We start from the raw sequence: 25,869 nt of genomic DNA on the forward strand, positions 1-25,869 counted from the left end.
CTGGAGCCTACTTCAGATTCTGTGTCTCCCCCTGTCTTACCCTTCCCCTGCTCACGCTCTGTGTTTGTCTCTCAGTAATAACTAAACATTAAAAAAAAAAAAAAGGTTATAGTCTTCCTAGAAGAAGATAGCAAAAGAAAGCCCAATAGAAAAATGGACAGAAGACATCAAACAAGCCGTAGAAAACTAACTTCAAAAATTACTTTAGCTATATAAAAAAATTAAAACTATCCTGAAATAGTTCACCAAGGTATATTACATGACAAAAGAAATTGTGGAGCAGTTTGTACTTTGGATGTTAATAAAACAAGTGGGAGAGTGAGAATTTACGTCTGTATATGCATGAGACTACCCTGGGAAGGTACATAAGAACTGGTTGCCTGATTGTTGGGAATTGTGCCAGTGAGGACAGTGGTAGGAGAGAAACTTAAACTACATACTGTTTTATATTTCAATCATGAGAATTTTAGGGGAGGAAAATCTTTTTCTTGACCCTTTTAGAGTTCCAGGCTGGGCCTGAAAATTAAACTGATAAATAGAGATTAACAGAAGAAAAGCATATACATTTACTTAATATGTTTTACAGTACATGGGAGCCTTTATTAGAAAGTGAAAGACCCAAAGAAAGGGTTAAGCCTGAGTTTTTTTTTTTTTTTTTTTCTTAAACGTTTACTTACTTTTGAGAGAGCATGAGCGAGCAGGGGAGGGATAGAGAGAGAGAGAGGGACAGAGGATCCAAAGTAGGCTCTGCGCTGACAGCAGAGAGCCTGATGCGGGCTTGAATTCACTAACCATGAGATTATGAGCAGAGCCCAAGTAGGGTGCTTAACCGACTGAGCCACCCAGGTACCCCAAGCCTGAGTGTTTTTATACTAGGTTTGATGAAGAGTGGAAAGTCATGGGAAAACACGATAGGACAGAGGGTATGAGCTAAGGGTAGTAAACTGGGGGAAAATTAGCGAGGCCTATTCATTTGGATTTTTTTTTTGGCATCCATGTATCTTCTGAGATAAGGAAGCTCCTTTCCTCTGGGTTATAGGGAGGGCACCTCTCACATGAGAGGCTTCGGAGAGCAGGAGGGGATCAGAGAGTTCTTCTAGAACCTGGTGTTTCTATAATCTACTTCAGATGAGAATGGAGAGGTCAGAGAGTTCTTCCTGCACCTGCTTTTTCTCAAATTCCTTCATCTTAAAATATTCAGTATGAAAACATGCCATATTTTGTGGTAGTGCATTCTGAACCTTATCAAAATATACTACCTATTCAAACAATACTTTTAAGTTTTTTATGTGATGAATATATAGTGCAAATTATGTTATAGGACTTGTTTTCCTCACAGGATTGTTTCCCTTTGTTATTAAACTTAAAAAAAATTTTTATAACTAATTCTCTTAAGTAGTAGCCTAGCCTTATGCTTGATACCCTTCCAGTAAGGTTGTAATAAGGAAGCATTTAGGAACTTAGATTTGAACCAGAGTATTTAGATTTGTAACCAAGATGCTTTGCATAAAATAGAGCAGTAAAAATTTATAACCTTAAAATAAGATTGATAACCTTATGAATATTAATAACTTGACTTTATTGTATCTGTTATCTTTGCAACATTGTTGTTGCAAGCTGTGGGACCGAGCCTATGTAAAAGGTCTCCTGTTGTGTGGTAGTGATCATTTTGAGACATGCTGATTGATATCCCATATAGGGAGATTCAGCTGTGTTTATAGATATCTTATTTATCAACTATGAAATGTTGGTAACCTACGAATTAGAAGTTAACATGTAATATTCAGCTGATATTTCCATAGGAAAATAACACATGAAAAAGATGCATTTGCTTAGTAAAGAAGGTTGGTTGCTAAACTTAGCCTAACATTCAAAAGGCTGAATTTTTATCGGTTAAAGTCTTTTAAACATATGGATTAATAATGTTAATCTCTTGATATATTGTTGTATCAATCTTCTATCTCCTAATTAGTAAATTTGAGTGACAATTAAGTTGAAAGTAATGGCAAAATAAATGTTGTAGTTATTAGCTCATGAGAATCTTTAGTAGTTTAGAGAAGTGCTTTCCAAACATTACAAACAGCTATAGATTAGCTGTCAAATGATTGTGAAGATTAATGACTAGTGCTTTAGCTGGGTAATTTAGAACAATATCCGGTAATTAATTAGGAATTATCAGTCACAAATACCTTTAGGAAAAACGGTATCAAAAAAGATAACAACACTGATAATTGCTCAATTGCCATTTAGCTTTTAGAGTATTGGAGTAAATTAAAGAGAAATTTCAAAATCAAGTTCAGAATTTTGAAAGCTTTTCTAATATTTATATTTACAGAAGAAAGAGTTAACAAGTTGGTTTGCTTAGGAAATACAAAACACTATTTACAACAGATTTGACTGCAAATCAGTATAATACAGAAGAAAAGATATTCCCTGTGGCACATTCAGGTTGTACTTTATGAAAATGTACATTGCTTTGAATTAAAATGTGTATTACATAAGCCATATTTTGTTCTTGGATTTTTAACATTAAATGATATCCTTTAACCTGTCTTTTTAAATGGGCAGTTGAAAGTTTGTCTGCTGGTTATGAATGTAGATAGAATATGATGAAGAAATATACTTCACCTTTAGAATGAAAAGTCTAATCAAATGGTTGAAAGAAAGTATGCTGATAGTCATGAAAAGTTGTAACTTCAGTGAATACTAGCAACAGCATCATGAAAACATATCTGTACAAGATAATTTGTGATAGCAAAAATAAGAATCTTCTGTTGGCTCTGAAGAAGGCAATGGAAATGTAGGAGGAATTCCTTAAATTGATGATAACCAGTAGAGAAGTTCACTTCTATGTAACTAACTACACCAGTTCCCCCTTATCCGGGGGGAATATGTTCCAAGACCCCCACTTAATGCCTGAAACTGTGCATAGTACTAAAGCCTGTGTATGCTGTGTTTTTTCCTATACATACATATCTGTGATAAACTTTTATTTATAAATTAAGACATTAACAACAGTACTTATAAAGTAGAACAAGTATAATATACTGTAATAAAAGTTATGTGAATGTGGTCTATCTCAAAATATTTTACTGTATTGTACTTATCATTCTTCTTGTGATGTGAGATGATAAAATGCCTGTGTGATGAGAGGAGGTGAGGTGTATGATGTAGGTTTTGTGATGTAGCATTAGGGCTACTGTTGACCTTCTGACAGTATGTCAGAAGGAGGATCATCTGCTTCAGGTGATCCTGGATCATTGAGCGATGTTGATGGTGGGATGTCAGGAGCACATGATGTCAGTGGTAAGGGATCCTCGGTAGTTGAAGGTTGTTTTTGCAAAAAACCTTTTGAAAGAACATTGTAATGGGAATTTGTTGACTTTATTTTTAATTCATCAGTGTTGCTGCAGAAGTTGTAATCCTTCAGTGATTATATGGGTGACTTTAATGCTCTGTTCCTTCTGAGGATCATATTCCATAATTTTGTCCTTCAGTGTCTGTGCAACTTGAAATACTTAAGCAAATTTCTATAATGTCCACATTGCCAGTTCTGCTTCCATTTCTTCCTCCATAGATGACTCAACAAGTTTTTCCAATTCCTCATTTGTTAACATTTCTCAGTGGCTTTCAGTACGTTCTTCCACTACTTCATCAAGCATTTCAGCAAATCCTCTCCACTAATTTGTCTTGCTGAGTGAATGGTTTTCCTAACTTCTCCATCGATCCTGAGAAGGCTTTAAAATCATTGCTGACTTCATAAGTTCTTCCAGCTGACATTTACAGTTTCTGGTTTTAATTCATCCATTGAAGTTTGATGAATGTTATTGCATCAGCAGTAAGGAATGATTTCCACCATTGCATTATGTCTAGATTAGGGTCTTCATCAGTTGCTGATTGAGTGTAATCAAATACTAGATGGGTGGAGGTGGCCTTGACAAATCAAATGATGTCCTGGTCACAGGGCTGAAGCAATAAGGTCATATTTGGAGGTAAAAATACCACCTTGCCATTTTCATTTTCTTACCAAAATTCAGGTTTCAGGATGGCCAGGTACATTGTATTATAACAGGACTTTAAATTCTAACCCTTCCTCTTCCAATTATTTTTTCACTTCTGGGATGAAGCATTGATGGAACCATTTCACTAACAAGATGGTTGTCACCCATGCTTGCTTGCTTGCTTGCTTGCTTTTTTTAATGTTTATTTTTGACAAAGAAAGACAGAGTGCGAGTGGGGGAGGGGCAGAGAGAGAGGGAGACACAGAATCCGAAGCAGGCTCCAGGCGCTGAGCTGTCAGCACAGTCGGATGCAGGGCTCGAACTCACAAGCGATGAGATCATGACCGGAGCCAAATTGGAAGCCTAACCAACTAAGCCACCCAGGCGCCCCTGAAAAAGTAAAAAAAAAAAAAAAAAAATTAGTTTTGATTTTTAAAAGTTTATTTATTTATTTATATTATTTTTTTAATTTTATTTTTTATTTTTTAAAATTTACATCCAAATTAGCATATAGTGCAACAATGATTTCGGGAGTAGATTCCTTAGTGCCCCTTACCCATTTAGCCCATCTCCCCTCCTACAACCCCTCCAGTAACCCTCAGTTTGTTCTCCATATTTATGAGTCTCTTCTGTTTTATCCCCCTCCCTGTTTTTATATGGTTTTGTTTCCCTTCCCTTATGTTCATCTGTTTTGTCTCTTAAAGTCCTCATATGAGTGAAGTCATATGATTTGTGTCTTTCTCTGACTGACTAATTTCACTTAGCATAATACCCTCCAGTTCCATCCAAGTAGTTGCCAATGGCAAGATTTCATTCTTTTTGATTGTTGAGTAATACTCCATTGTATATATATATACCACATCTTCTTTATCCATTCGTCCATCTGATGGACATTTGGGCTCTTTCCATACTTTGGCTATTGTTGGTAGTGCTGTTTTAAACATGGGGGTGCATGTGTCCCTTCGAAACAGTACACCTGTATCCCGTGGATAAATGCCTAGTAGTGCAATTGCTGCATCGTAGGTTAGTTCTATTTTTGTTTTTTGAGGAACCTGCATACTGTTTCCAGCGTGGCTGCACCAGTTTGCATTCCCACCAACAAGGCAAAAGAGATCCTATTTCTCTGCATCCTTACCAACATCTGTTATTCCCTGAGTTGTTAATGTTAGCCATTCTGACAGGTGTAAGGTGGTATCTCATTGTGGTTTTGATTTGTATTTCCCTGATGCTGAGTGATGTTGAGTATGTTTTCATGTGTTGGTAGGCCATCTGGATGTCTTCTTTGCTGAAGTGTCTATACATGTCTTTTGCTCTTTTCTTCACTGGATTCTTTGTTTTTTGGGTGTTGAGTTTGATAAGTTCTTTATAGATTTTGGATACTAACCCTTTATCTGATATGTCATTTGCAAACATCTCCCATTCTGTTGGTTGCCTTTTAGTTTTGCTGATGGGTTTCCTTCGCTGTGTAGAAGCTTTTTATTTTGATGAGGTCCCAGTAGTTCATTTTTGCTTTTGTTTCCCTTGCCTCTGGAGACGTGTTGAGTAAGAAGTTGCTGCGGCCAAGATCAAAGAGGTTTTTGCCTAAAGTTTATTTATTCTTGAGAGAGACAGAGACAGAGCGTGAACAGGGAGGGGCAGAGAGAGAAAGGGAGACACAGAGCCCAAAGCAGGCTCTAGGCTCCGGGCTTCGGCACAAAGCCTGATGCAAGGTTCAAACCCACACAAGCTGTGAGATCATGACTTGATCCAAAGTTGGATGCTCAACACTCAACCAGCTGAGTTACCCAGGCACCCCAATTTATTTATTTGTTTATTCATTTGTAAATGTTCAGTCACTTTATTTTATTTTTTAATCTTTACACCCAGTGTGGGGCTTGAACTTGTGACCCCAACATCAAGAGTCACTTGCTCTGCCGACTGAGCTAGCCAGGCACCCTCGTGTCCTTTTCTTTGTAATTAATTTCCTTAACTCTGCCACAAATGTGGCAGCCACTACTTCATCAGGAGATACATCCTATCTAGTAATGTTTGTATTTTTCAGGACAAATCTCTTACTGAATTTGTGTGTCCATCCCTTGTAGTAAATGGCTTGATGTCACTCTTTTCAGGTTATCTCTTGCTTAAAGTCTTAAAGTCTTTGTTGAGGCTCAGTGGTTTCTGGCACAACATGTTACTGTCAGTTGGAACAGGTTTACCATTCATGTCTTCTACCCACAAATTTCATGCCTTTCCCATCTTAACTAAGCACTTATCGCACACTCTTGCCATAATTTTGCAGTTTGAGGTGCAACAAATCCAATGTTGCAGCTTATTTGTTATTTGTATTTATTTTTAATTTTAATCACTAAAAGTTTGATTGTTTATCTACATTCTGACACCTCACACTTTGTTGATTTTCATGTTTTTCTGGGTGTTTGCAATGGTGCTTTCAGTCTCTATAACTTGGTACTCTGGGGTAGTAAAACATTCATGATTGTTTTCACTTGATGCCTCTCTTGTTTTTTATGTTTGATTGATTCAAACTTATATTCACATATCTGTGATCATCTTGACATATTATGATCAGTTTTTTTGGGTGTTCATTTGTCCTGAATTATTGTTTATATTTAACGAGAATGGAAAACTCTTCTGTTTTTGGTAGCCCATCTTGTGAATGCCACTAACCTATAATATTGTAATAAATTTTGATTGAGAGAACATGACTTTGTTATATATGGCAGTTTGCTAGATGCACATCTGTTTTAATGGCCTGATTGCTGTTAGATATTTTTATGCCTTGGTGACCAGCAAAGCAGTGGAAATAGCATACATTTAGAACAGTACACCAGTGACCATTTAAGCGAGTTATTTGACTGGTGAGATTAGTCATTGGGTCTGTTTCCAAACTTAGTGCCAAAGGCTTTCTCTTTTCCAGCTACTGGCCCTGAGAATGGGCTTTAGAAACTATCCTAACCTATTTGTGTCTATTTATCTTTGATTGTTCTTGCATGTTTACTACTTTTCTCCTCAGAACATACCCCTTTTATTTTCTATAAAGCTGATAACTCACATTAAAATTTTTTTCTGGCATTTTGTATATATAAAATTCTACAGTTTAAATTTATTTTTATTTTTTATATTTTTGAACTTAGTATCTTTTATTTGGGAGCTATAGATTTATTTATTTATTTATTTATTTATTTATTTATAGATAAGCGTGTGGTCCTGAAACCTCCATTTGTTGTTGTTTTTTAAGTTTTTATTTGTTTGTTTATGTATTTATTTATTTATTTAAATATGAAGTTTATTGTCAAATTGGTTTCCATACAACACCCAGTGCTCATCCCAACAGGTGTCCTCCTCAGTATCCATCACCCACCCTCCTCTCCTTCCCACCCCCCATCAACTCTCAGTTTGTTCTCAGTTTTTAAGAGTCTTTTATGTTTTGGCTCCCTCCTTCTCTAACCTCTTTTTTTTTTTTTTTCCTTCCTCTCCCCCATGGTCTTCTGTTAAGTTTCTCAGGATCCACATAAGAGTGAAAACATATGGTATCTGTCTTTCTCTGTATGACTTATTTCACTTAGCATAACACTCTCCAGTTCCATCCAGGTTGCTACAAAGGGCCATATTTCATTCTTTCTCATTGCCACGTAGTATTCCATTGTGTATATAAACCACAATTTCTTTATCCATTCATCAGTTGATGGACATTTAGGCTCTTTCCATAATTTGGCTCTTGTTGAAAGTGCTGCTATAAACATTGGGGTACAAGTGCCAGTTAACATACAATGTAATATTAGTTCCAGGGGTACAGTCCAGTGACTCAGCACTTCCGTACAACACCTGGTGCTCATTACAGCAAGTGCACTGCTTTATCCTCATCACCTATATAACCCATTCCCCACCCCCTTTCCCTCTGCTAACAGTTTGTTCTTTAAAGTTATGAGTTTGATTCTTGGTTTATCTGTCTCTTTTTTTATCCCCCCTTGCTCATTTTTTTTTCTTAAATTCCACATATGAGTGAAATCATACGGTATTTGTCTTTTTCTGACCGATTTATTTTGCATAGCATAATACTCTGGCTGCATCCATGTCATTGCAAATGACAAGATTTCATTCTTTTTAATGGCTGAGTAGTATTCTGTTATATATAAATACCACATCTTCTTTATCCATTCATCAGTCAGTGGACATTTGGACTCTTTCCATAATTTAGTTGTTATAAATAATGCTGCAGTAAACATTGGAGCATGTGTCCCTTTGAATTAGTATTTTTGTATCCTTTGGGTAAATACCTAGTAGTGCAGTTGCTGGATCATAGGGCAGTTCTATTCTTAACTATTTGAGGAGCCTCCATACTGTTTTCCAGGGTGGCTATACCAGTTTGCATTCCCACCAAAAGTGTAATAGGGTTCCCCTTTCTCCTTATACTCACCGCAACTGTTGTTTCTTGTGCTGTTAATTTTAGCCATTCTGATGGGTGTGAAGTGATATCTCATTGTAGTTTTGATATGTTATTTCCCTGATGATGAGATGTTGAGCATGTTTTCATGTGTCTTTGGGTCACCTGGCTCTCTTCACTGGAAAAATATCTATTCTTGTCCTCTGCCCATGTTTTAAATTGGATTATACATTTTTTTGGTTGTTGAGTTTGTTAAGTTCTTTATAGATTTTGGATACTAACTTTTTATCAGATAATGTCATATGTGAGTATCTTCTCCCATTCTATAGGCTGCCTTTTAATTTTGTTGATTGTTTCCCTCATTGTGCAGAAGCTTTTTATTTTGATGAAGCTTTTTACTTGCCTTTATTTCCCTTGCCTCAGGAGGCATATCTAGAAAGAAGTTGCTAAGGCCATTGTCAAAGAATTTACTGCCTGTGTTCTCCTCAAGGATTTTTATGGTTTTAGGTCTCATATTTAGGTCTTTAATCCATTTTTAAAAATTATTTTTTATTTTGGAGAGAAAGCACAAGTGGGGGAGTGGGAGAAAGGGAGAGAGAGAGAATCTTAAGTATGTTCCATGCTCAGCATGGAGCCTGACTTGGGGCTTGATCTTGTGGTCCTGAGCTGAAATCAAGAGTCAGATGGTCAACTGATTGAGCCATCCAGGCTTCCCAGTCTCTTATCCATTTTGAATTTATTTCTGTGTTTGGTGTAAGAAAGTGGTCCAGTTTTATTCTTTTGCATGTTGCTCTCTAGTTTTTCCAATGCCATTTGTTGAAGAAACTGTCTTTTTCCCATTGGATATTCTTTCTTGTTTTGTCGAAGATTAATTGACCATATAGTTGTGGGGTTTTTCTGGGTTTTACATCCTGTTCCATTCCAGTTTGTGTCTACATTCCAATTTGTGTCCAACTTGTGCTTTGTAATGTAATTTGATGCCTGGAATTGTTATGTCTCCAGTTTTGCTTTTCTTTTTTAAGATTGCTTTGGCTATTTGGGGTCTTTTGTGGTTCCATATAAGTTTTAGGATTGTTTGTTCTAGCTCTTGGTATTTTGCTGTTGGTATTTAAATTATTTTTAATGTTTATTTATTTTTGAGAGAGACAGAGCATGAGTGAGGGAGTTACAAAGAGAGGGAGACACAGAATCTGAAGTAGGCTCCAGGCTCTGAGCTGTCAGCACAGAGCCCGATGCGGGGCTCAAACCCACAAACTGCTAGATCATGACCTGAGCTGAAGTTGGATGCTTAACTGACTGAGCCACCCAGGCACCCCACCCGTTGGTATTTTGCATAGGGATTGCATTAGATATATGGATTACTTTGGATAGTATAGACACTTTAACAATGTTTGTTCTTCCACATCATGAGCATGGAATGTCTTTCCATTTTTTGTGTGTGTTATTTTCAGTTTCTTTCATCAGTGTTTCATGGTTTTCAGAGTACAGATCTTTTACCCCTGTGTTTAAATTTATTCCTAGGTATCTTACTGTTTTTGGTGCAATTGCAAATGGGTTTGATTCCTTAATTTCTCTTTCTGCTGCTTCATTTTTGGTGTATAGGAATGCCACAGATTTCTGTATGTTGATTTTGTATCCTATGACTTTACTGAATTCATGTATCTGTTCTAGCAATTTTTTTGTGGAGTCCTTTGGGTTTTCTATATACAGTATCATGTCATCTGCAAATATTGAAAGTTTGGCTTCTTCCTTGCTGATTTGGATGCCTTTTATTTCTTCCTGTTGTCTGATTGCTGTGGATAGGACTTCCAGTACTGTGTTAAGTAACAGTGGTGAGAATGGACATCCCTGTCTTATTCCTGACTGTGAAGGAAAAGCTTTCAGTTTTCCCCTGTTGAGTGTATTATATTAGCTGTGGGCTTTTCATATATGGCCTTTATCCGATGGCTTCAACAGGTGAATTCTACCAAACATTTAAAGTAGATTTAATACCTATTCTATTCTTTTCAAACTATTCTAAAATGTAGAAAATGAAGGAAAAAGTCTAAATTCATTTTGTGAGGCCAGCATTACTCTGATACCAAAACCAGATGAAGACTGCACTAAAAAAGAGAACTACAGGCCAATATCCCTGATGAATGTGGATGCAAAAGTTCTTCATAAAATACTAGCCAACTGAATTCAGCAGTACATTAACAAGATCATTCACCACTATCAAATGGTATTTTATTTCTGGGTTGTGAGGGTGGTTAAGTATTATTAAATCAGTCAACATGCTACACCACATTAATAAAAGGTAAGAACCATGTGATCCTTTCAACAGATGCAGTAAAAGCATTTGGCAAAATAGAACATCCATTCATGATTAAAAAAAACCCAACAAAATAGATTTAGAGGGAATGCACCTGAAAGTATTTTGAATTTAAATACAAGCAAGTTTTTTGAGGGGTCTGCATTCATCTTAATCTTTATTCTCATAGACTTTTAGAAGGATATTGAATTTATAGCACTTTTAGAAGGTATTTCAGTGATTTTGTTCAATGTTGGGTAAAAATGTTGTAGTTTACAGTTACTATTAACAAGAAATTACAAAGAATAGCCTTTAAAATCTCTATGGTTTCTGTGGTTTTGTGTGTGTGTGTGTGTGTGTGTGTGTGTGTGTGTGTGAAGCATAATCAAACATAATATTGCTTTATTTTAAAAAAATAAAAAAGGAAGGTATATGCTTAATGATTTTGGAAAATAGCTCTTAACTAGATGAACAGAAACTAAGTATATGTTGATTTAAGCTGACTTAGAGAAAACAAAGCTTTTGGATTAAACTGGAACGTTAAACACTAACATCTAATTTTACTTCATATTGAAACCCTACTAAAAATGCCATGAAAGGGTTTTGAAAAATATGTAAGTCCACAGGATGGAGAGAATAGGAATAGAGTGAAAAGCAGTAAAATTTAGAGTCTAGTGATCAGATCTATAGGTGTATTAACTTAGATTGGGAAAAGTAAATTATGAACTTAGCGTGGGGAAAGCTAAGAGCTAACTTTATTTTCACTAAAGAACACTCAGGATTCTTAGGAACTGGAAGCCTATCTGTATATGAAACTGAGAATTGGGGGTTGGGTGTGCTAGAAGCAAACAACATTGAATAAGATTGTTTGAGTAGCAATTTGGTACGTCGTTACTCTCCCTTCCTCCGTGCTATTAAAACACTATCCCAGTCTATTCTTACAGAATCTAGAGAGGGCAATACAGAGGGCCACTGGTCTTTGTTTATATTAGCAAAATGGACGGGGTGGGGAGATTAAGAGACTGTGTGCAACTGAATGTTGGGTGCAAAGGCAACACTTCCACCATTGTGCTTTTCGTGTTTACCTCCTAAAATGTAGGCAACCAGACCATAACCCTGCAAGCAGAACATTGGAAGATGCTTCTTTGGGTTGTCTGTGTACCCTTCTTTGGGTTGTCTGAATCAAACTGTGCCCAGATCATGATATAGTAAAGGTAAAAGTAGATTACCCACTGTAGTGAGAGCTTTTTAACCCCTGGACCCTTTGTCATTCCTTTTGCCAATCCTGAGGAGAAAACCAAGTTATATCAGAGTTTTAAGAAAAGCATCTAACATGGGAGATAGAAACAAAGCAGACCAATAGAGGCAACTCAAGGAAAACAGATAACACAAAGAGAAGAAACAAAACAGAAGAAAAATAACTATTAACATCCTCAGATAAGAGTAACTATAAACTATGAAACTAGAATATAATGCTTTTCTATAATAAAAATAAACAGCAGTCACCAAAATGGTATTGGGCCATTTTAAGTACTTTACATATAGAACTCATTTAATCTCTTAATAACTGTATGTTAATAACCTTATTAGTATATTGTTCGGGAAATAATTAAAAATAAAAGCTCCTGTTAGCACAAAATACCCTGTTTTCAAAGTGTGGAAAGGAGTGAAATAATCAGTAAGCATTAAGCCAGACTGTAATGCACATATCAGGCTATCCACTGAAGAGATTTCAAAGACAAAAAAAGCATTTCACCATTTTATATGGCCAGACAGATACAATCCATTACATACATGTAGCTGTTTTTATCCAAAAGAGAAAATCTTGTATATGTTGGCCAAGCTGGAGGTTACATTTTGGAACTAAATACTTAGGTTTAAACTCCCATAGAGACAGGAAGCAGGGCATCATCATTCTTGATGTTCATGTTTCAAAGAGATGACTTGAACACCCCCAGGAAAGATATCCCCGGGATGCAGAAATAGCACAAAGACTTATTACCTTTTCACAAGATTTATATACATCTCAAAATGCCAGAGAAAGTACAGTTGACCCTGGGTCAACATAGGTTTGAACTGAGCAGGTATACTCATATGTGGATTTTTTGGATAAATATATACTTGAAATGTCTTTTCCTTAGACATTCTTAACATTAAAAAATTTTTTAATGTTTATTTTTGAGAGGGAGAGAGAGGGAGAGGGAGAGAGAGGGAGAGAGAGGGAGAGAGAGAGAGAGAGAGAGAGAGAGAAACGAAAACACAGAGCATGAGTGGGGGAGTGGCAGAGAGGGAGACACAGAATCCAAAGCAGGCTCCAGGCTCTGAGCTGCAGGAACTGTGAGATCATGACCTGAGCCGAAGTTGGACCCTGAGCCGAGTGAACCACCCAGGAACCCCAATTCTTAAAATTTTCTTTTCTCCAGCTTATTTTATTATAGGGATACATATAATACATACAACATACAGAATGTATGCTAATAGACTGTTTATGTTATCAGTAAGTCTTCTAGTCAGCAGTAGGCTGTCAGTAAGTTTTTGTGGATTCAAGTTTTACTTGATTAAAAAAAGTTTTTTTTTTTAAGTGTTTATTTTTGAGAGAGAGAGCACAGCCAGGGGAGGGGCAGAGAGAGAGGGAGGCACAGAATCCAAAGTAGGCTTCAGGCTCTGAACTGTCAGCACAGAGCTTGACACAGGGCTCAAACTCACTATCTGCAAAATCATGACCTGAGCCGAAGTTAGATGCTTACCCGACTGAGCCACCCAGGCGCCCCACGTTTTGCTTGAGTTTTGACTGCATGTGAGGTTTGGGGGGATTTGGCACCCCATCCCTTGTGTTGTTCAAGGGTTACTGTATTTTGAACTTCAGGTTTTCTACAGGAAGTGCTCAAGAGAGGAGAGGGAATTTTCTTTTTTAACACCAGGGAACATTTAAAATATAAATTTTTTAGGTTTGTGTTTCCCTTTGTACCACCCATTTTAATATGAGCAGTAAGAAGTCAAGTGACTAGCCCAGACTCATATAGGAGAAATGTAAAACATGTTTAAGGGTTAGTGGAGGAACTCTCCGAGACAGTAGAACCAAAAGACAAAGGGATTGAAAATAGAGATATGGTAAGAAAATTAGAGGAGTATTCAGTGCAGTGTCAAAAAATAGTAATCCTAGAAAGCAAGAATAGGTGAAAAAGGAGACAAAGGTATAAATTAATAGATTCAAGAAAATTTCCCAGAGCCAAGGATATTTGTTGCTTGATTGGAAGGACCCAATGGGTGTTTAGCACAATGGATGAAAATAGATCTGTGCTGAAAATCATTGTGAAATTTGAAAGCACTAAGAGCAAGGATATTTTATATGATTTCACAGGGAACAAAATAGTTTATATAAAGGATATCAGAGTAGGCTGAGACTTCGCAACAGAAGCACAGAAATAAGTGAAGAAATACCTTTCAAATTCTGGGGATTAATGCTATCCAACCTATGGTTTTATACTCTATTAATCAAGTATGGAGGTAAAATAAATGTTTTAAAGTCTCAAAAACTTAGTTTACATGTACTTATTTTTTGAGAAGGCGCCAGAGGATATACACACCAAAAGGAGAGCTTTAAACAAATATATGGGACATAGGGAAAAGGAGAGGCAACATGGAAGAGAGATGAGAAGGGATCTCTAGGACCATGGTTCAGGGAGATCCTGCAATGATAGCTATGTAGTAGACATACGACAGTCTTTCTAAACTGGAATGGTTTGACTTAGGAGACAGATATAGAGGGAAGCTATTGTCAATGAAATGCCATCTGCCGTTATAACTTTTTTTTTTTTTAACCTGAGAACAAATTACCTACATGCGATAGGCCCGTATTCCTCCTGCCTGGATCATTTGTACATTCATGCTTCTCTCGTCAAAAAAGTGGTCTGCTTTGATTTACTTCTGAGAGTAGAGGTAGACCATGGTGAGAATTGGAAGATACAAAGTAGTATACTTCTTGTACGTTATTCATGCCAGATACCTACTACCTGGCCCACACTACCCCTTATAGATGCTCTAGTTCTTAACGCCTTGTATATTTCCTAATGGCCTTGCCAACAGACTTCCTAGAAATACCCTTATATACCCTCTTATAGAAACTGAAGAGAAACTTCAGGAACTGTAGCTTGTCTTCTGATAGCCTTTATTTATTTATTTATTTAGCAATATTGCCCTTTTATTTGATGGCTGGCTAAGATTATGCTATATTTAGCTTCTCAAACTAAACTTGATAAGTATTTTTACTGTATAGGTAGTAGAGCTGTTAACAAACAGGTAGGGAACAACAGAAGTGTAAGAATGTTGATTTGCTCTTAATAAGGGTAGGGAGGTTGGGAGTACAGTTGAGGATGGGCACATAGAGGAATTGTGAGGTAGTAGTATTCCGTTTCCTGATGTGGATAGTAGGTGTATTGGGTTTAAAAAATTACTCTTTGATCTGTATGTATAAATTGTATGTATTTATTTTTATGGATATATTTTATAATAAAAAATTTAAAATCCTTAAATTGAGTAAAATGAAAGCAAATAATTATTGAAAACTAAACTTACTGTGTTTGAAATAAAGGATCTATTTTCAAAATCACTCTGAGGTTGGTGGTATGAAACTTGCCTTCTCTAGACAATAATAATTGTCTTATCAGTGCAGAAATGATTTCCCTAAAGTCAGTTTTCCAAATAGACTAAATGATTCCTTAAGAAATCGGATCATTAAAAACAACAACAACAACAACAACAACAACAACAACAACAAACCTATCTTGTCTTACTCTTACTCAAAATTTTCTAGTGGCTCTCTCTCTGAATAAAATTCAAAATCATTAATACAGTCTATAGTTCTCTGTAACTATGATCTAGCCAATGCCTTCCTCTGTGACCTTATCTATAGTTCTCTTTCTACTGTTTATTGTTCCTCCAACATACCACGATTATTTTGGCTACTAGGGGCTTTGCATTTGTTTTTCCTTCTGCCTGAAATTGTTTTCCTTTTCATATTCATATAACTTTCTGTCTCACTTTATTCTGATCTCTGTTCAATATAATATCCTTAGAGACCTTCCCCAGTTACTCTACTACATCATCCCACCTAGACTTTTCTTTTCTTTTTTTTTTCCACCTTCAAATCTCTCACTATTAACTGACATTATCTTATATTTTTGTATATTTGTTTTCAATCTCCTTCATTAGATTGTAAGCCTCATGAAGGCAAGGACATTGTGTTCATCACACAGTGCCTGGCATGCTTTGGGTGTTCAGTAAATTTTGCTGACTAGATAATGAGAAGTTGGTCAATTAAAATAAGTTAGTTCAGGGCACATGGCTTACTCAGTTGGTAGAGCATGTGACTCTTAATCTCAGGGTTGTGAGTCAAGTCCCACATTGGGTGTGGACCTATTTAAAACAAAACAAAACATTAAAAAAATGGTTATAAAATAAATTGATATTTTGTTAATGTTACTGTGCCATTTTATTCTTTAGAATATATGCATTACATTTTGAAATACTCAGAAAAATTCCCCCAGTATTTATAATTTGTAAAATGTTTATTTTCCAAACATTTTTATTTTTAGCTGTATCCTATTAAGGCATGAGCATACTGTATATATTATGAGTGAAGGTTAGTAAATAGCTATTGAAAAAATGTGTGCATTGTGCATTATTTAAACATTTGTTTGCCTTTTACCCATATGTATACATACCTATGATTCAAAAATGCCTATGGGTCTTTGTGCACAAAAATCATCTTTTCCTGTCATCTACTACCATCCGCCCATACTAGGGCTCAATAAATGTTTGTTGACTAAAGGTTCAGTTTGCTGTATATATTATAATAATGTAGGTTACAGGAACAAACAGTTCTAACATTGGTAAACTATAATTATGTCTGTACTTTCTGCTTGTATTATACTTCTTTCTGAGGGGTGTTTCCTGTTCTAACACCAGTGGCAACCAGATAATGGTGGCTATAATAATCTTTGGTAAGAAAATTATTGAGGTAAAAGTGTGCAGGGCCAGGCATGATAAGAGTTGATGTTCATAGTGCCTGATACATACTAGTCAGTCACAAGCAAGTGGCATTGGGTGGATGGATGGATGGATGGATGGATGGATAACCTGGAACTTGCAGGCTATTTTGACCAGTTTAGACTTTGAAAATTATGGTTGAGCTTTGGGGAAGGATTGGATTTTTTTCTCATTGCTGAATTTGTATTAGTTTAGTAAGAAAAAGTTTTACTAAATAAATATATGGAGAGCTGCTATAATAGTGGGCATAATTAATTGATATTTTTAATCTATGTTGAGGATAAGTCACATAGAAATGGATTTTCATTGCAGTTAAAACAATGTATTATCTAGTGTACAAAGCCCTTCGCAACGCTATATACTTAGATCCTGGTACAGTTTATAGAGGTCACTGGAATAGTATATTCTTTTCATATATATGTTTAAGAATAGGCTAAGTAAGGATGTTATTGTGGTTTAAAGCCATGCTACCTATCATCATTAAGTATAGCTCTCATTTTTTTTTGACTATTTAAATTTTTGTGATTGACTTTTTGTTCATTTTATAAGATAAGGATATTCTAGGAAAATTATTTTATTGCGTTATATAAAACCATTTATTTGAAAAATAGTTAAATTTTTAATTTTATGTACTGTATGTTCTGTTTTTCTTTCTTTTTTGCATATTTTGACTGGATGTTTTTCATCTAGGTCACTTTTGAAATACACAAAGAAAATCTTGCCAATATATTCAGAGAACACCAGGGAAAGGTTGATGAAGAAATTGGGCAATGTTCAAGTCCAGTTGGAGCAGTCTCTGTCATTAGCAGGGATGTTAATGTTTCAGTAGCATCCCAGCAATCAGATATGAAGGATTGTCCTGTGTCTACTCATATCCCCAGAAATAGTGATGAAAAGTCAAGTATTGAGAAGACAATTTCAGTAAACTCTACATCCAGCGTTGGACTGCAAACTCCTAACACGTCTAATGAAGAAAGGAAAACTGGTCAAGAAAATCAGGAGTTACTGGATGAAGTCCCTTTAGAGGAAACACTGATAAATGAAACAATTCATATAGATGATTTAGAAGTATCTTCTGATACAATAGGTGAGACTGTTTCCTCTAATTCTTTTAAAAGAGCTGGCAAAGGTATAATAACTGTTAGTGAAGTAACTGCTTCTGTAAGTTCTCCTTCAGAAGAGGATGCTTCAGAGGTGCCAGAATTATTGGAGAAGTCTATAGTAGAGGAAGATGATGATTATGTAGAACTGAAAGTAGAAAGTAGTCCTACTGAGGAAGCCAGTCTACGCACAGAACTCCAAGAAGATAGTTTGTCTCCAGCTGCCTCTGAAGCCAGTGAAAGACTGGACATGTTTAGTAATGACAACAAATTAATATTTCAAGAGGAAGAATCTGTAAATAAGAAGCAAACGGACAGCGAAACTCAAGATTCCAAAGACTCTGGAATCTTGACTATGCCAGCATCAGGGTCTCCGGCTACCTCACCAGACGCTACTGTTTCCCAGACACTTGTACAATCAGATATTGGTGCAATGCTAGATGAAGGGAAGAAAACAAGTAACTCTGATAGAGAAACCAAATTACCTAGTGATTCTCCTGGTAATATCTTTGAGTCTCCTACTACTTCTGAGCAGAGGATTGCTAAATTGGACGTTTCCAGTGTTGCTACAGATACTGAGAGATTGGAGTTGAAGGCCAATACAAACATGGAAGCATCTCACCCCCATCAACCTGTGCTTGAGGTGATTATATTTACTGTATTCTTGAAGTGTATTAGCATTGAAATAAGATAAAGCAAGTGTATATACTTACATTTTATTTTTTTTTGGAGTTGATTCATATCCTATTTGCAATTATATAAATGCAATGAATGTAAAGATTATATTTGTTTTCTTTAGCACAAGGTTTTAGTGTGAATTGATTAAATGGCAGCTTTTATTATTATTTTTACCACAAGATCACCAGAAGTTACTACTTTCTACTTTCAAGTTTTAGGATTGTAATAGTTTTAGTTTAGAAAGCAAATATTGGAAATACTTGTCTTTACCTTTATTTGATAACATAATCGTAGTTATTAGCACATTAATTTTCTGACAAAAATCTAGGGCTGTTGTCCTGCAGAACCACCTACTAGTGTATAATTTTATATATGAAGCATGTAGTTTAAAATTGTTCCACGAGGTTTGTTTATTTTGTAAGAGTGGAGGAACCTTTCTGAGATCAAGAGGCACAGCTTTCTCCTTTACTAGTATCTCAGAATAATTCATGAGACAGTGGTTGATTCCATGTTATAATTTTTCATGCTGTTCACCTCTTAACTCCCTCTTTCCTATTTTGTTGGGTGTTCTTAATTTTGTTATCTTTATGTTTGTTTTTAATTTTAACCAATTTATAATCCAGATACTGCCTTTCTTTCCTCCTCATATTCAAATCTAAGAACTTCTTGATTCCTTTGTAGAAATGATACATTAGCTGGTTGTAATACCAAATGGTTCCAAGCTAATGACTGTTGAATTACGGTAGTTAGCATTTTTGGTAACTTGGCTTTAAATGTATTAAAGTTTTCTTTTCAAACGTTTTATTTATTTTGAGACAGGGAGAGACAGAGCATGAACAGGGGAGGGTCAGAGAGAGGGAGACACAGAATCTGAAACAGGCTCCAGACTCTGAGCAGTCAGCACAGAGCCCGACGCGGGGCTCAAACTCACGGACTGAGAGATCATGACCTGAGCTGAAGTTGGCCGCTTAACCGACTGAGCCACCCAGCCGTCCCTAAATGTATTAAAAGTTTTAATGTTATTACTTATTGATTTTTTTTCTGTAAATTTGGTTCCTTAGTATCTTCAAATGTGATTATTTGTTAGATGAATTGCATAGGAGCTATTATTATTAATACCTTCTTTGAAGTTCAATTTATTTTATTACTCTTCTAAATTTACTGTATTAGATGTCCAGGCAACAGGAGGGGCCAGGTCAAGGAATAGCACCAGATGGAGGTAATGGACAAAGGAGGGATTCCAGATCTGCTATGTTTCGTATTCCTGAGTTCAAATGGTCTCAAATGCATCAACGTTTGCTCACTGATCTATTATTTTCAATAGAAACAGATATACAGATGTGGAGAAGGTATGTCCCTATGTTTGTTATAGAAGATGTGTATGAAGTTTAGTGTTTGTTTAAAGAAATTTATATAGTTAACATTTTGCAATTTATTTCAGACATTAGTTAAAAAGTAGAATATAAATTATTTCTGTGATAGGGTTTTATTGAATTAACTTTTATTGGCCATTGTAAAAATGAGCTACCCAGTCTGAATTACAAAAAACTGAAAATCAGAGATTTTTCTTTTAAAAAATGTGCTGAAGATTTCCTGTAGCATAAAAGCTAAGTTGGTTTATCTATAAGTACTAAAAATAAAAAAATTGGACTCTATAACACCCAATTCTCCAATGTAGTTTTGGTATAAGAAATCTGCATATTTCAGATTATCTATTGTATGATTTATGTTTTTGAAATGCCTAATTGGTTTATTGTTACTTGTATACTACACTTATCCTGTTTAAAAGCATGTTATGGCTTTATCTAAGAAAATGTTAGTAGAAAATTTATTTTTATTTGCACATTTAACACCATTTGCCTCTTAGTTTTTGCTAGGTGACTTCTCAATTTTGTTCCCAGTTAAGGATAATTCAACTTTTTATATACAAGATGAATAGTATTATATGTTTCAGCACTGAAAAGGGGCATGGATAGTAACTCCTGATATGAAATGGTCTACATCTTGTGAAGAAGTACATCCCCAACATGTCTGTTGTATCATTATCATTGCCTCAGCTTTAAAGACGAAGCAAACGCACTGTCTTATCCTCCCTCCTCTCAAGTAGGCAAACTGTGATTTCCTTTCTTTAGCTTTATCAGTAAACATCATTTATCTTTGGACAGCCATTCAACAAAGACAGTTATGGACTTCGTGAATAGCAGTGATAATGTCATCTTTGTACACAACACAATTCATCTCATCTCTCAAGTGATGGACAATATGGTCATGGCTTGTGGGGGTATACTGCCATTGCTTTCAGCTGCTACATCGGCTACAGTAAGGATTTAACTACTCTATAAAATTGGTGTGAAAATGCTACTGTTATGCATCTTTGTTAACACTTGAATGTGGTGGTTACTATGCATCATAAGTGCATTAAGCCAAAAGTAACAGTATCTTTTACAGTTACCTGAAAGGACCTTAGAATCTGTTCCAAGAATGAAAGAACTAAAAATTACGTTGATTTCTTAGGTATGAGTCAGCTAGAGAATATGATTGGTGGTGGTTCACCTGTACTTTTCTGTTGCCTTCTTTTTAGATGAAAAAGGAAAACATTCTGTTGAACTAGATTTCTGAAAGCTGGCTTTTTATAAAACTTAGAAATTTGGCGAATGTATCCAAGAAAATTAGATTTTTATCAAAATATAGATATAAATTTCAAATTCTGTTCCTTACAGCATGAGCTGGAGAATATAGAACCTACTCAAGGCCTTTCAATAGAAGCCTCTGTGACATTTTTGCAGAGGCTAATCAGCCTTGTGGATGTGCTTATATTTGCAAGTTCTCTTGGCTTTACTGAAATTGAAGCTGAAAAAAATATGTCTTCTGGAGGAATTTTGCGACAGTGTCTCCGACTAGGTGAGCTGTTAAAACCTATCAGGAATTTACTTTGAAAGTTTTCAGTTATCTTGACATATTAGATTGAAATTATCTTTTATCTGTTGTTGGGAAAATGAGTACTAGGCAATTTGTCATATGCTTTTTTTTTTAATCTCCAAAGAGTGAAGACTATCTAAGTACTATGCTTATAGTAGTAGTTATAAAATTGGCTAGAGGAATGACATGTTTTAAAAAATCTCAGTTGATTGTGGTCACCATTACCCCTCCTCCTCTGATCTTTTTTTGCTCAAAAATGGTGCTTCTCAGATTTTAAGATGATTCATACACAAGAAATCACCATAGCATCTTGTTAAAATGCAGTTAGTATGGGGTGAGGTCTATAATTGCCTAACATCCCAGGTGATGTTGAAACTGCTATCTTACAAACATACTTGAGTAGCAAGATTCTAAAACTAGCATCATTCAAGTACAGCCTTTATCCACATGAGCCATGGTAATTTGTTGGAACAGTTCCTGCAATCTAGATCTCTATTCTCCTGGAGGCATTTCTTGCTTAGGTAAAAGTTAAAATACATAAAGAATTTTTAATGTCATCAGGGCTTCCTTAGGTGAAGCAAAATATTTTCTCTGGGCAGAAGGTTTCCTGCATCTAGTTGTAAATACTGAGGTTTTGTTAATGATTTGCTTATTAAAGGGAGAGAAGCAGGTAGGAAGAGGTGGTTGAAGAAATGGAAGCAAAACCACTAGGAACCATTGCCACATGAAGAGAGATCAGAAATAAGGCATCTGTGGAAATGTAACACTAAAGGTGGAAAATCTCATTGTTAATGAAATATTTTCCCATTTTTAGCATGAGTGTCTGTTATATAAGCTGAGATATATTTAGACTTCTTTGGTGCACTGATTATGTTTTGATTACTCAAAATGCTATTCAAACTACTTTTCAACTTGGGATGCTCTAAAGAACTTGATGTGACAGTTTTTAGAAATTTGTTTTAAAATTTTAATTAGATTCAAATGGTAAGTATAAGAAAACAAAAACTGTCATTTATTGACTATACTTGTTATTGCAGATTTCCAATGAGTCAGCAATTATTTTCTTTTATTCATGAGGATATTTGAGATCAGAGAAATTAGGAAATGTATTAAAAATCCAAAAGCTGTAGTTGGTGAAGTTAGAATTTGAATATAGTTTAACTTGTTTTCCGACTTTTTCTGTTGTAACATACTTCCTTGAACTTTCTATTAGTAATATAATTAAACTATTTTGACTCCATTGCTTTTGTATATGCCATTTTTTTAAACGTTGCCACTTTCCTATAAAGAGTATACTTCTGGAATTAAAAATACAAGGCTATGCTATCAATGTGTCACTACACTCAAGTATTCCGAAATTAGGGAAATACTCATTTTCATAATTTGATCTACCCCAGCATCATGTCTTTTTATATATGGAAGTGAGATTCTGAAAACTATTTGTTCAAAGTCTTTAATAGAGTATGGTAAGCTTGGTAAACAATCCAAGTGTTTGATCCCTGGTCTCCTCATTCCTATTCTTTCCTGAGGTTGGAGGTGAGAAGGCAGGATGGCAACAGTTAAGAGTAGCTTCTACTACTGAGACTGCCGAGTGTGATAGGTTTTTAACTTTGCGATACCCAAACTTGATTTTATGCAACCTGGGACAAAAAAGTGCAAAAGTTATTTTTCTGGGCCTGATTTCAAATTTGAGAGTCATTTTCCATACTCTCTTGCCCTCCCTCCCTCACTATATTCCTTGTTTCCTTTTCCCCAACTTTTGTTGCTGTCTTGCACTTATCTGAATACTTTCCTGTTTCAGTTCTATGCTAGCCATAGGATAGTCTGGTAGTAGAGTCCCCAGAGAAGTTTGCCATTTTGTTCTTAATTTGCTCTCCTACTCTTGTTCAGTTTATATAGCCTGAGTGCTACTGATCTGATCAAGAACTGAGACGATTCACATGATAATAAGCATTTCATAGTCATGTTTGCATTACCTAATTCATCATTTAAACTTCAAAATTAATTTCTAAATAACCCGAGTAATTGATGGGGGACACATTTAGAGAGGTAGTTTTTTGAACAGGTGATTCATTTAATTTACTACTTATTTTAAGTTGTTGAAAATGTTCCAACCAAATTCTAGAATTTACATAACTCACAGGTTAGCAAACAGTGTTATTGCAGGCTCTTTAAAATTTTATAATCATAAGTTATATATAACATGAATACTATAGGATTTATGCTCAGAGAAGGTCACCATTTTAAGAGTATAATATTGGTGAAACTGTTCAGTTAGTCAAAAACAAAACAGAAAAAGGTTAATATCTGGTAGTAATATACTGGAACATCAAATCTTCAGCAAAGATTTGGAGATCCTTAGGCTTATAAATGTGTTGGTTTCTACTGGATGAAATTATTATTATTATTATTATTATTATTATTTTATTTATTTATTTTTTTACCCTTTATTTATTTTTGAGAAACAGAGAGAGAAAGAGCATGAGCAGGAGAGGGGCAGAGAGAGGGGGAGACACAGAATCCGAAGCAGGCTTCAGGCTCCAGACTCTGAGCTGTCAGCACAGAGCCTAATGCGGAACTCGAACTCACAAACTGCAAGATCATGACCTGAGCCAAAGTTGGATGCTTAACCGACTGAGCCACCCAGGCGCCCCAAAATTATTTTTATTATTATTATTATTTTGAGCATAGTTGACACACAATATTACATTAGTTTCAGGTGTACAGCTTAGTGATTTGACAGGTTTATACATTAGGCTAGGTCCAGTTACGTTGCTATTACAATATTATTGACTGTATTCCTTATGCTCTGCTGTTTATTCCTGTGACTTACTCATTCCATAGTTGGAGGCCTACATCTGTCTTTACCCTTCACTCATTTGGCCCATTTGCCACTGCCCTACCCTCTGATAACCATTAGTTCTTTGTATTCATAGGCCTGATTATGCTTTTATTTGTTTATTAATTTTTTTTTTTTAGATTCTATTTATGAGTGGAATCATACGGTATTTGTCTTCCTCGTTCTGACTTATTTCACTTAGCATAATAGTGGAGAGGCTATTTTGGACTTTATTAATCACAGTCTCTTTTCTGCCCCCCACCTTTTAAACGGTTTTAATGAAAACCAGTTAAAAGTAGACTCTGTAAATATTTTCTATAAATGTTCTACCTTTTATCAGTCTCTATAAATATGTTGCTATAGTGATAGACCATAAGAAATACATGAAAGTTTTAAGTTTAACTATTTTACTTTGATGAAGGTGATAGGTTGTTATTATAGACTAGTTCATAGCAGTGTGATTCGCTTTCTCTTTTTTCCTACTTTTCAGTTCTTTTCTTCCCTATCTTTTCCTTAATAAAAGATCATTCCACTTTAGCTTAGGTAAGCTCTAAGAAACACTAGCCTGTTGATTTAGTTCCCTGAAATGATTCTCTCTTAGCAGTGGGCCCTAACAGTGTAGCTAACAAAGTCACAAAACAACCACGAGGTGATAGAGTCCAGGAACATTGTAGGAATTTGCTGAAAGTAATCTGTTTCAAATAAAAGCTTATGTAAATCATATTATGTAGGTGATTTTTATCAATTTCAAAATCTTAAATAAAATTTTCTGGCCCAATCTTTTCCTTAAATTACAGTGTGTGCTGTGGCAGTTAGGAATTGTTTAGAGTGTCAGCAGCATTCACAGCTGAAAGCTAGAGGAGATACAGCCAAGGGCCAGAAAACAGTACACAGCCTGATTCCCATGGGGAAATCTGCCGCAAAGGTAAGCATACAGAATAATTAATTTAATAAAAAAGTACCTCTTACTTTATGAATAAGATCTTAGATTTAGTTGTTCATTTCAACATAAAGTTAAGTAAATCTGACAAAGGTTCTAAAATAGTTATTTTAGTCTGTGGACATAACATTCAAATATTTGTGTTTAAATATACAGTAAAGATTTGCTTATACTTAATCTTGTCTGCTTTTCCAAGTGTTTACTTTTCTAGTGTCTTTGTTATGTCAAATATGTCAATTTCCTTTGAATATGTCAATCTGTATTTCATGAACTTGGTGAGTTAGCATGCAGTTTGATTTTTCCTTTATGGCTCCCTTCTGTGACCCCCACCTCTATCCCAGTACCCCTAAAAAGAAGACAGAAGGAAGTAGGAAAAATAAGCTAGGAGAAACAATGTTACAGCCTTTTTTTCCTGGTTCTTGGAATACTGTGCTAATATTTTAAAATGTCTGTGTAATACATATATATTTTTTGTCTTAGAGTCCAGTGGACATTATAACTGGTGGTATATCTCCAGTAAGAGATTTTGACAAGCTTCTACAAGACATGGATATTAATCGGCTTAGGGCAGTTGTCTTCAGAGACATAGTAAGTTACAATATTTCTTTCACATACTCTTAGCTGATACATATTTCTACCTAGGCCCAAAGTATTGAAAGGAAAAACTTTCTGT

The 25,869-nt window shown here is 35.5% G+C and overlaps 1 protein-coding gene across 8 annotated transcripts in view; it reads left to right on the forward strand.

Annotated features, from left to right (window-relative positions):
• The window catches only part of LRBA (LPS responsive beige-like anchor protein), a 786,930-nt gene that overhangs the window by 183,379 nt on the left and 577,682 nt on the right, over positions 1-25,869 (forward strand). For all 8 annotated transcript variants that reach the window (XM_043567604.1, XM_043567611.1, XM_043567619.1 and 5 more), the window contains exons 23-28: positions 17,411-18,463; positions 19,669-19,847; positions 20,664-20,817; positions 21,219-21,399; positions 25,054-25,181; positions 25,677-25,784. In XM_043567604.1, the coding sequence (XP_043423539.1) occupies positions 17,411-18,463; positions 19,669-19,847; positions 20,664-20,817; positions 21,219-21,399; positions 25,054-25,181; positions 25,677-25,784 (1,803 nt within the window). The remainder of the gene's footprint in view (positions 1-17,410; positions 18,464-19,668; positions 19,848-20,663; positions 20,818-21,218; positions 21,400-25,053; positions 25,182-25,676; positions 25,785-25,869) is intronic.

The sequence above is a fragment of the Prionailurus bengalensis genome, chromosome B1 (genome assembly GCF_016509475.1).
Source record: "Prionailurus bengalensis isolate Pbe53 chromosome B1, Fcat_Pben_1.1_paternal_pri, whole genome shotgun sequence".
NCBI classification, from domain to species: Eukaryota; Metazoa; Chordata; class Mammalia; order Carnivora; family Felidae; genus Prionailurus; species Prionailurus bengalensis.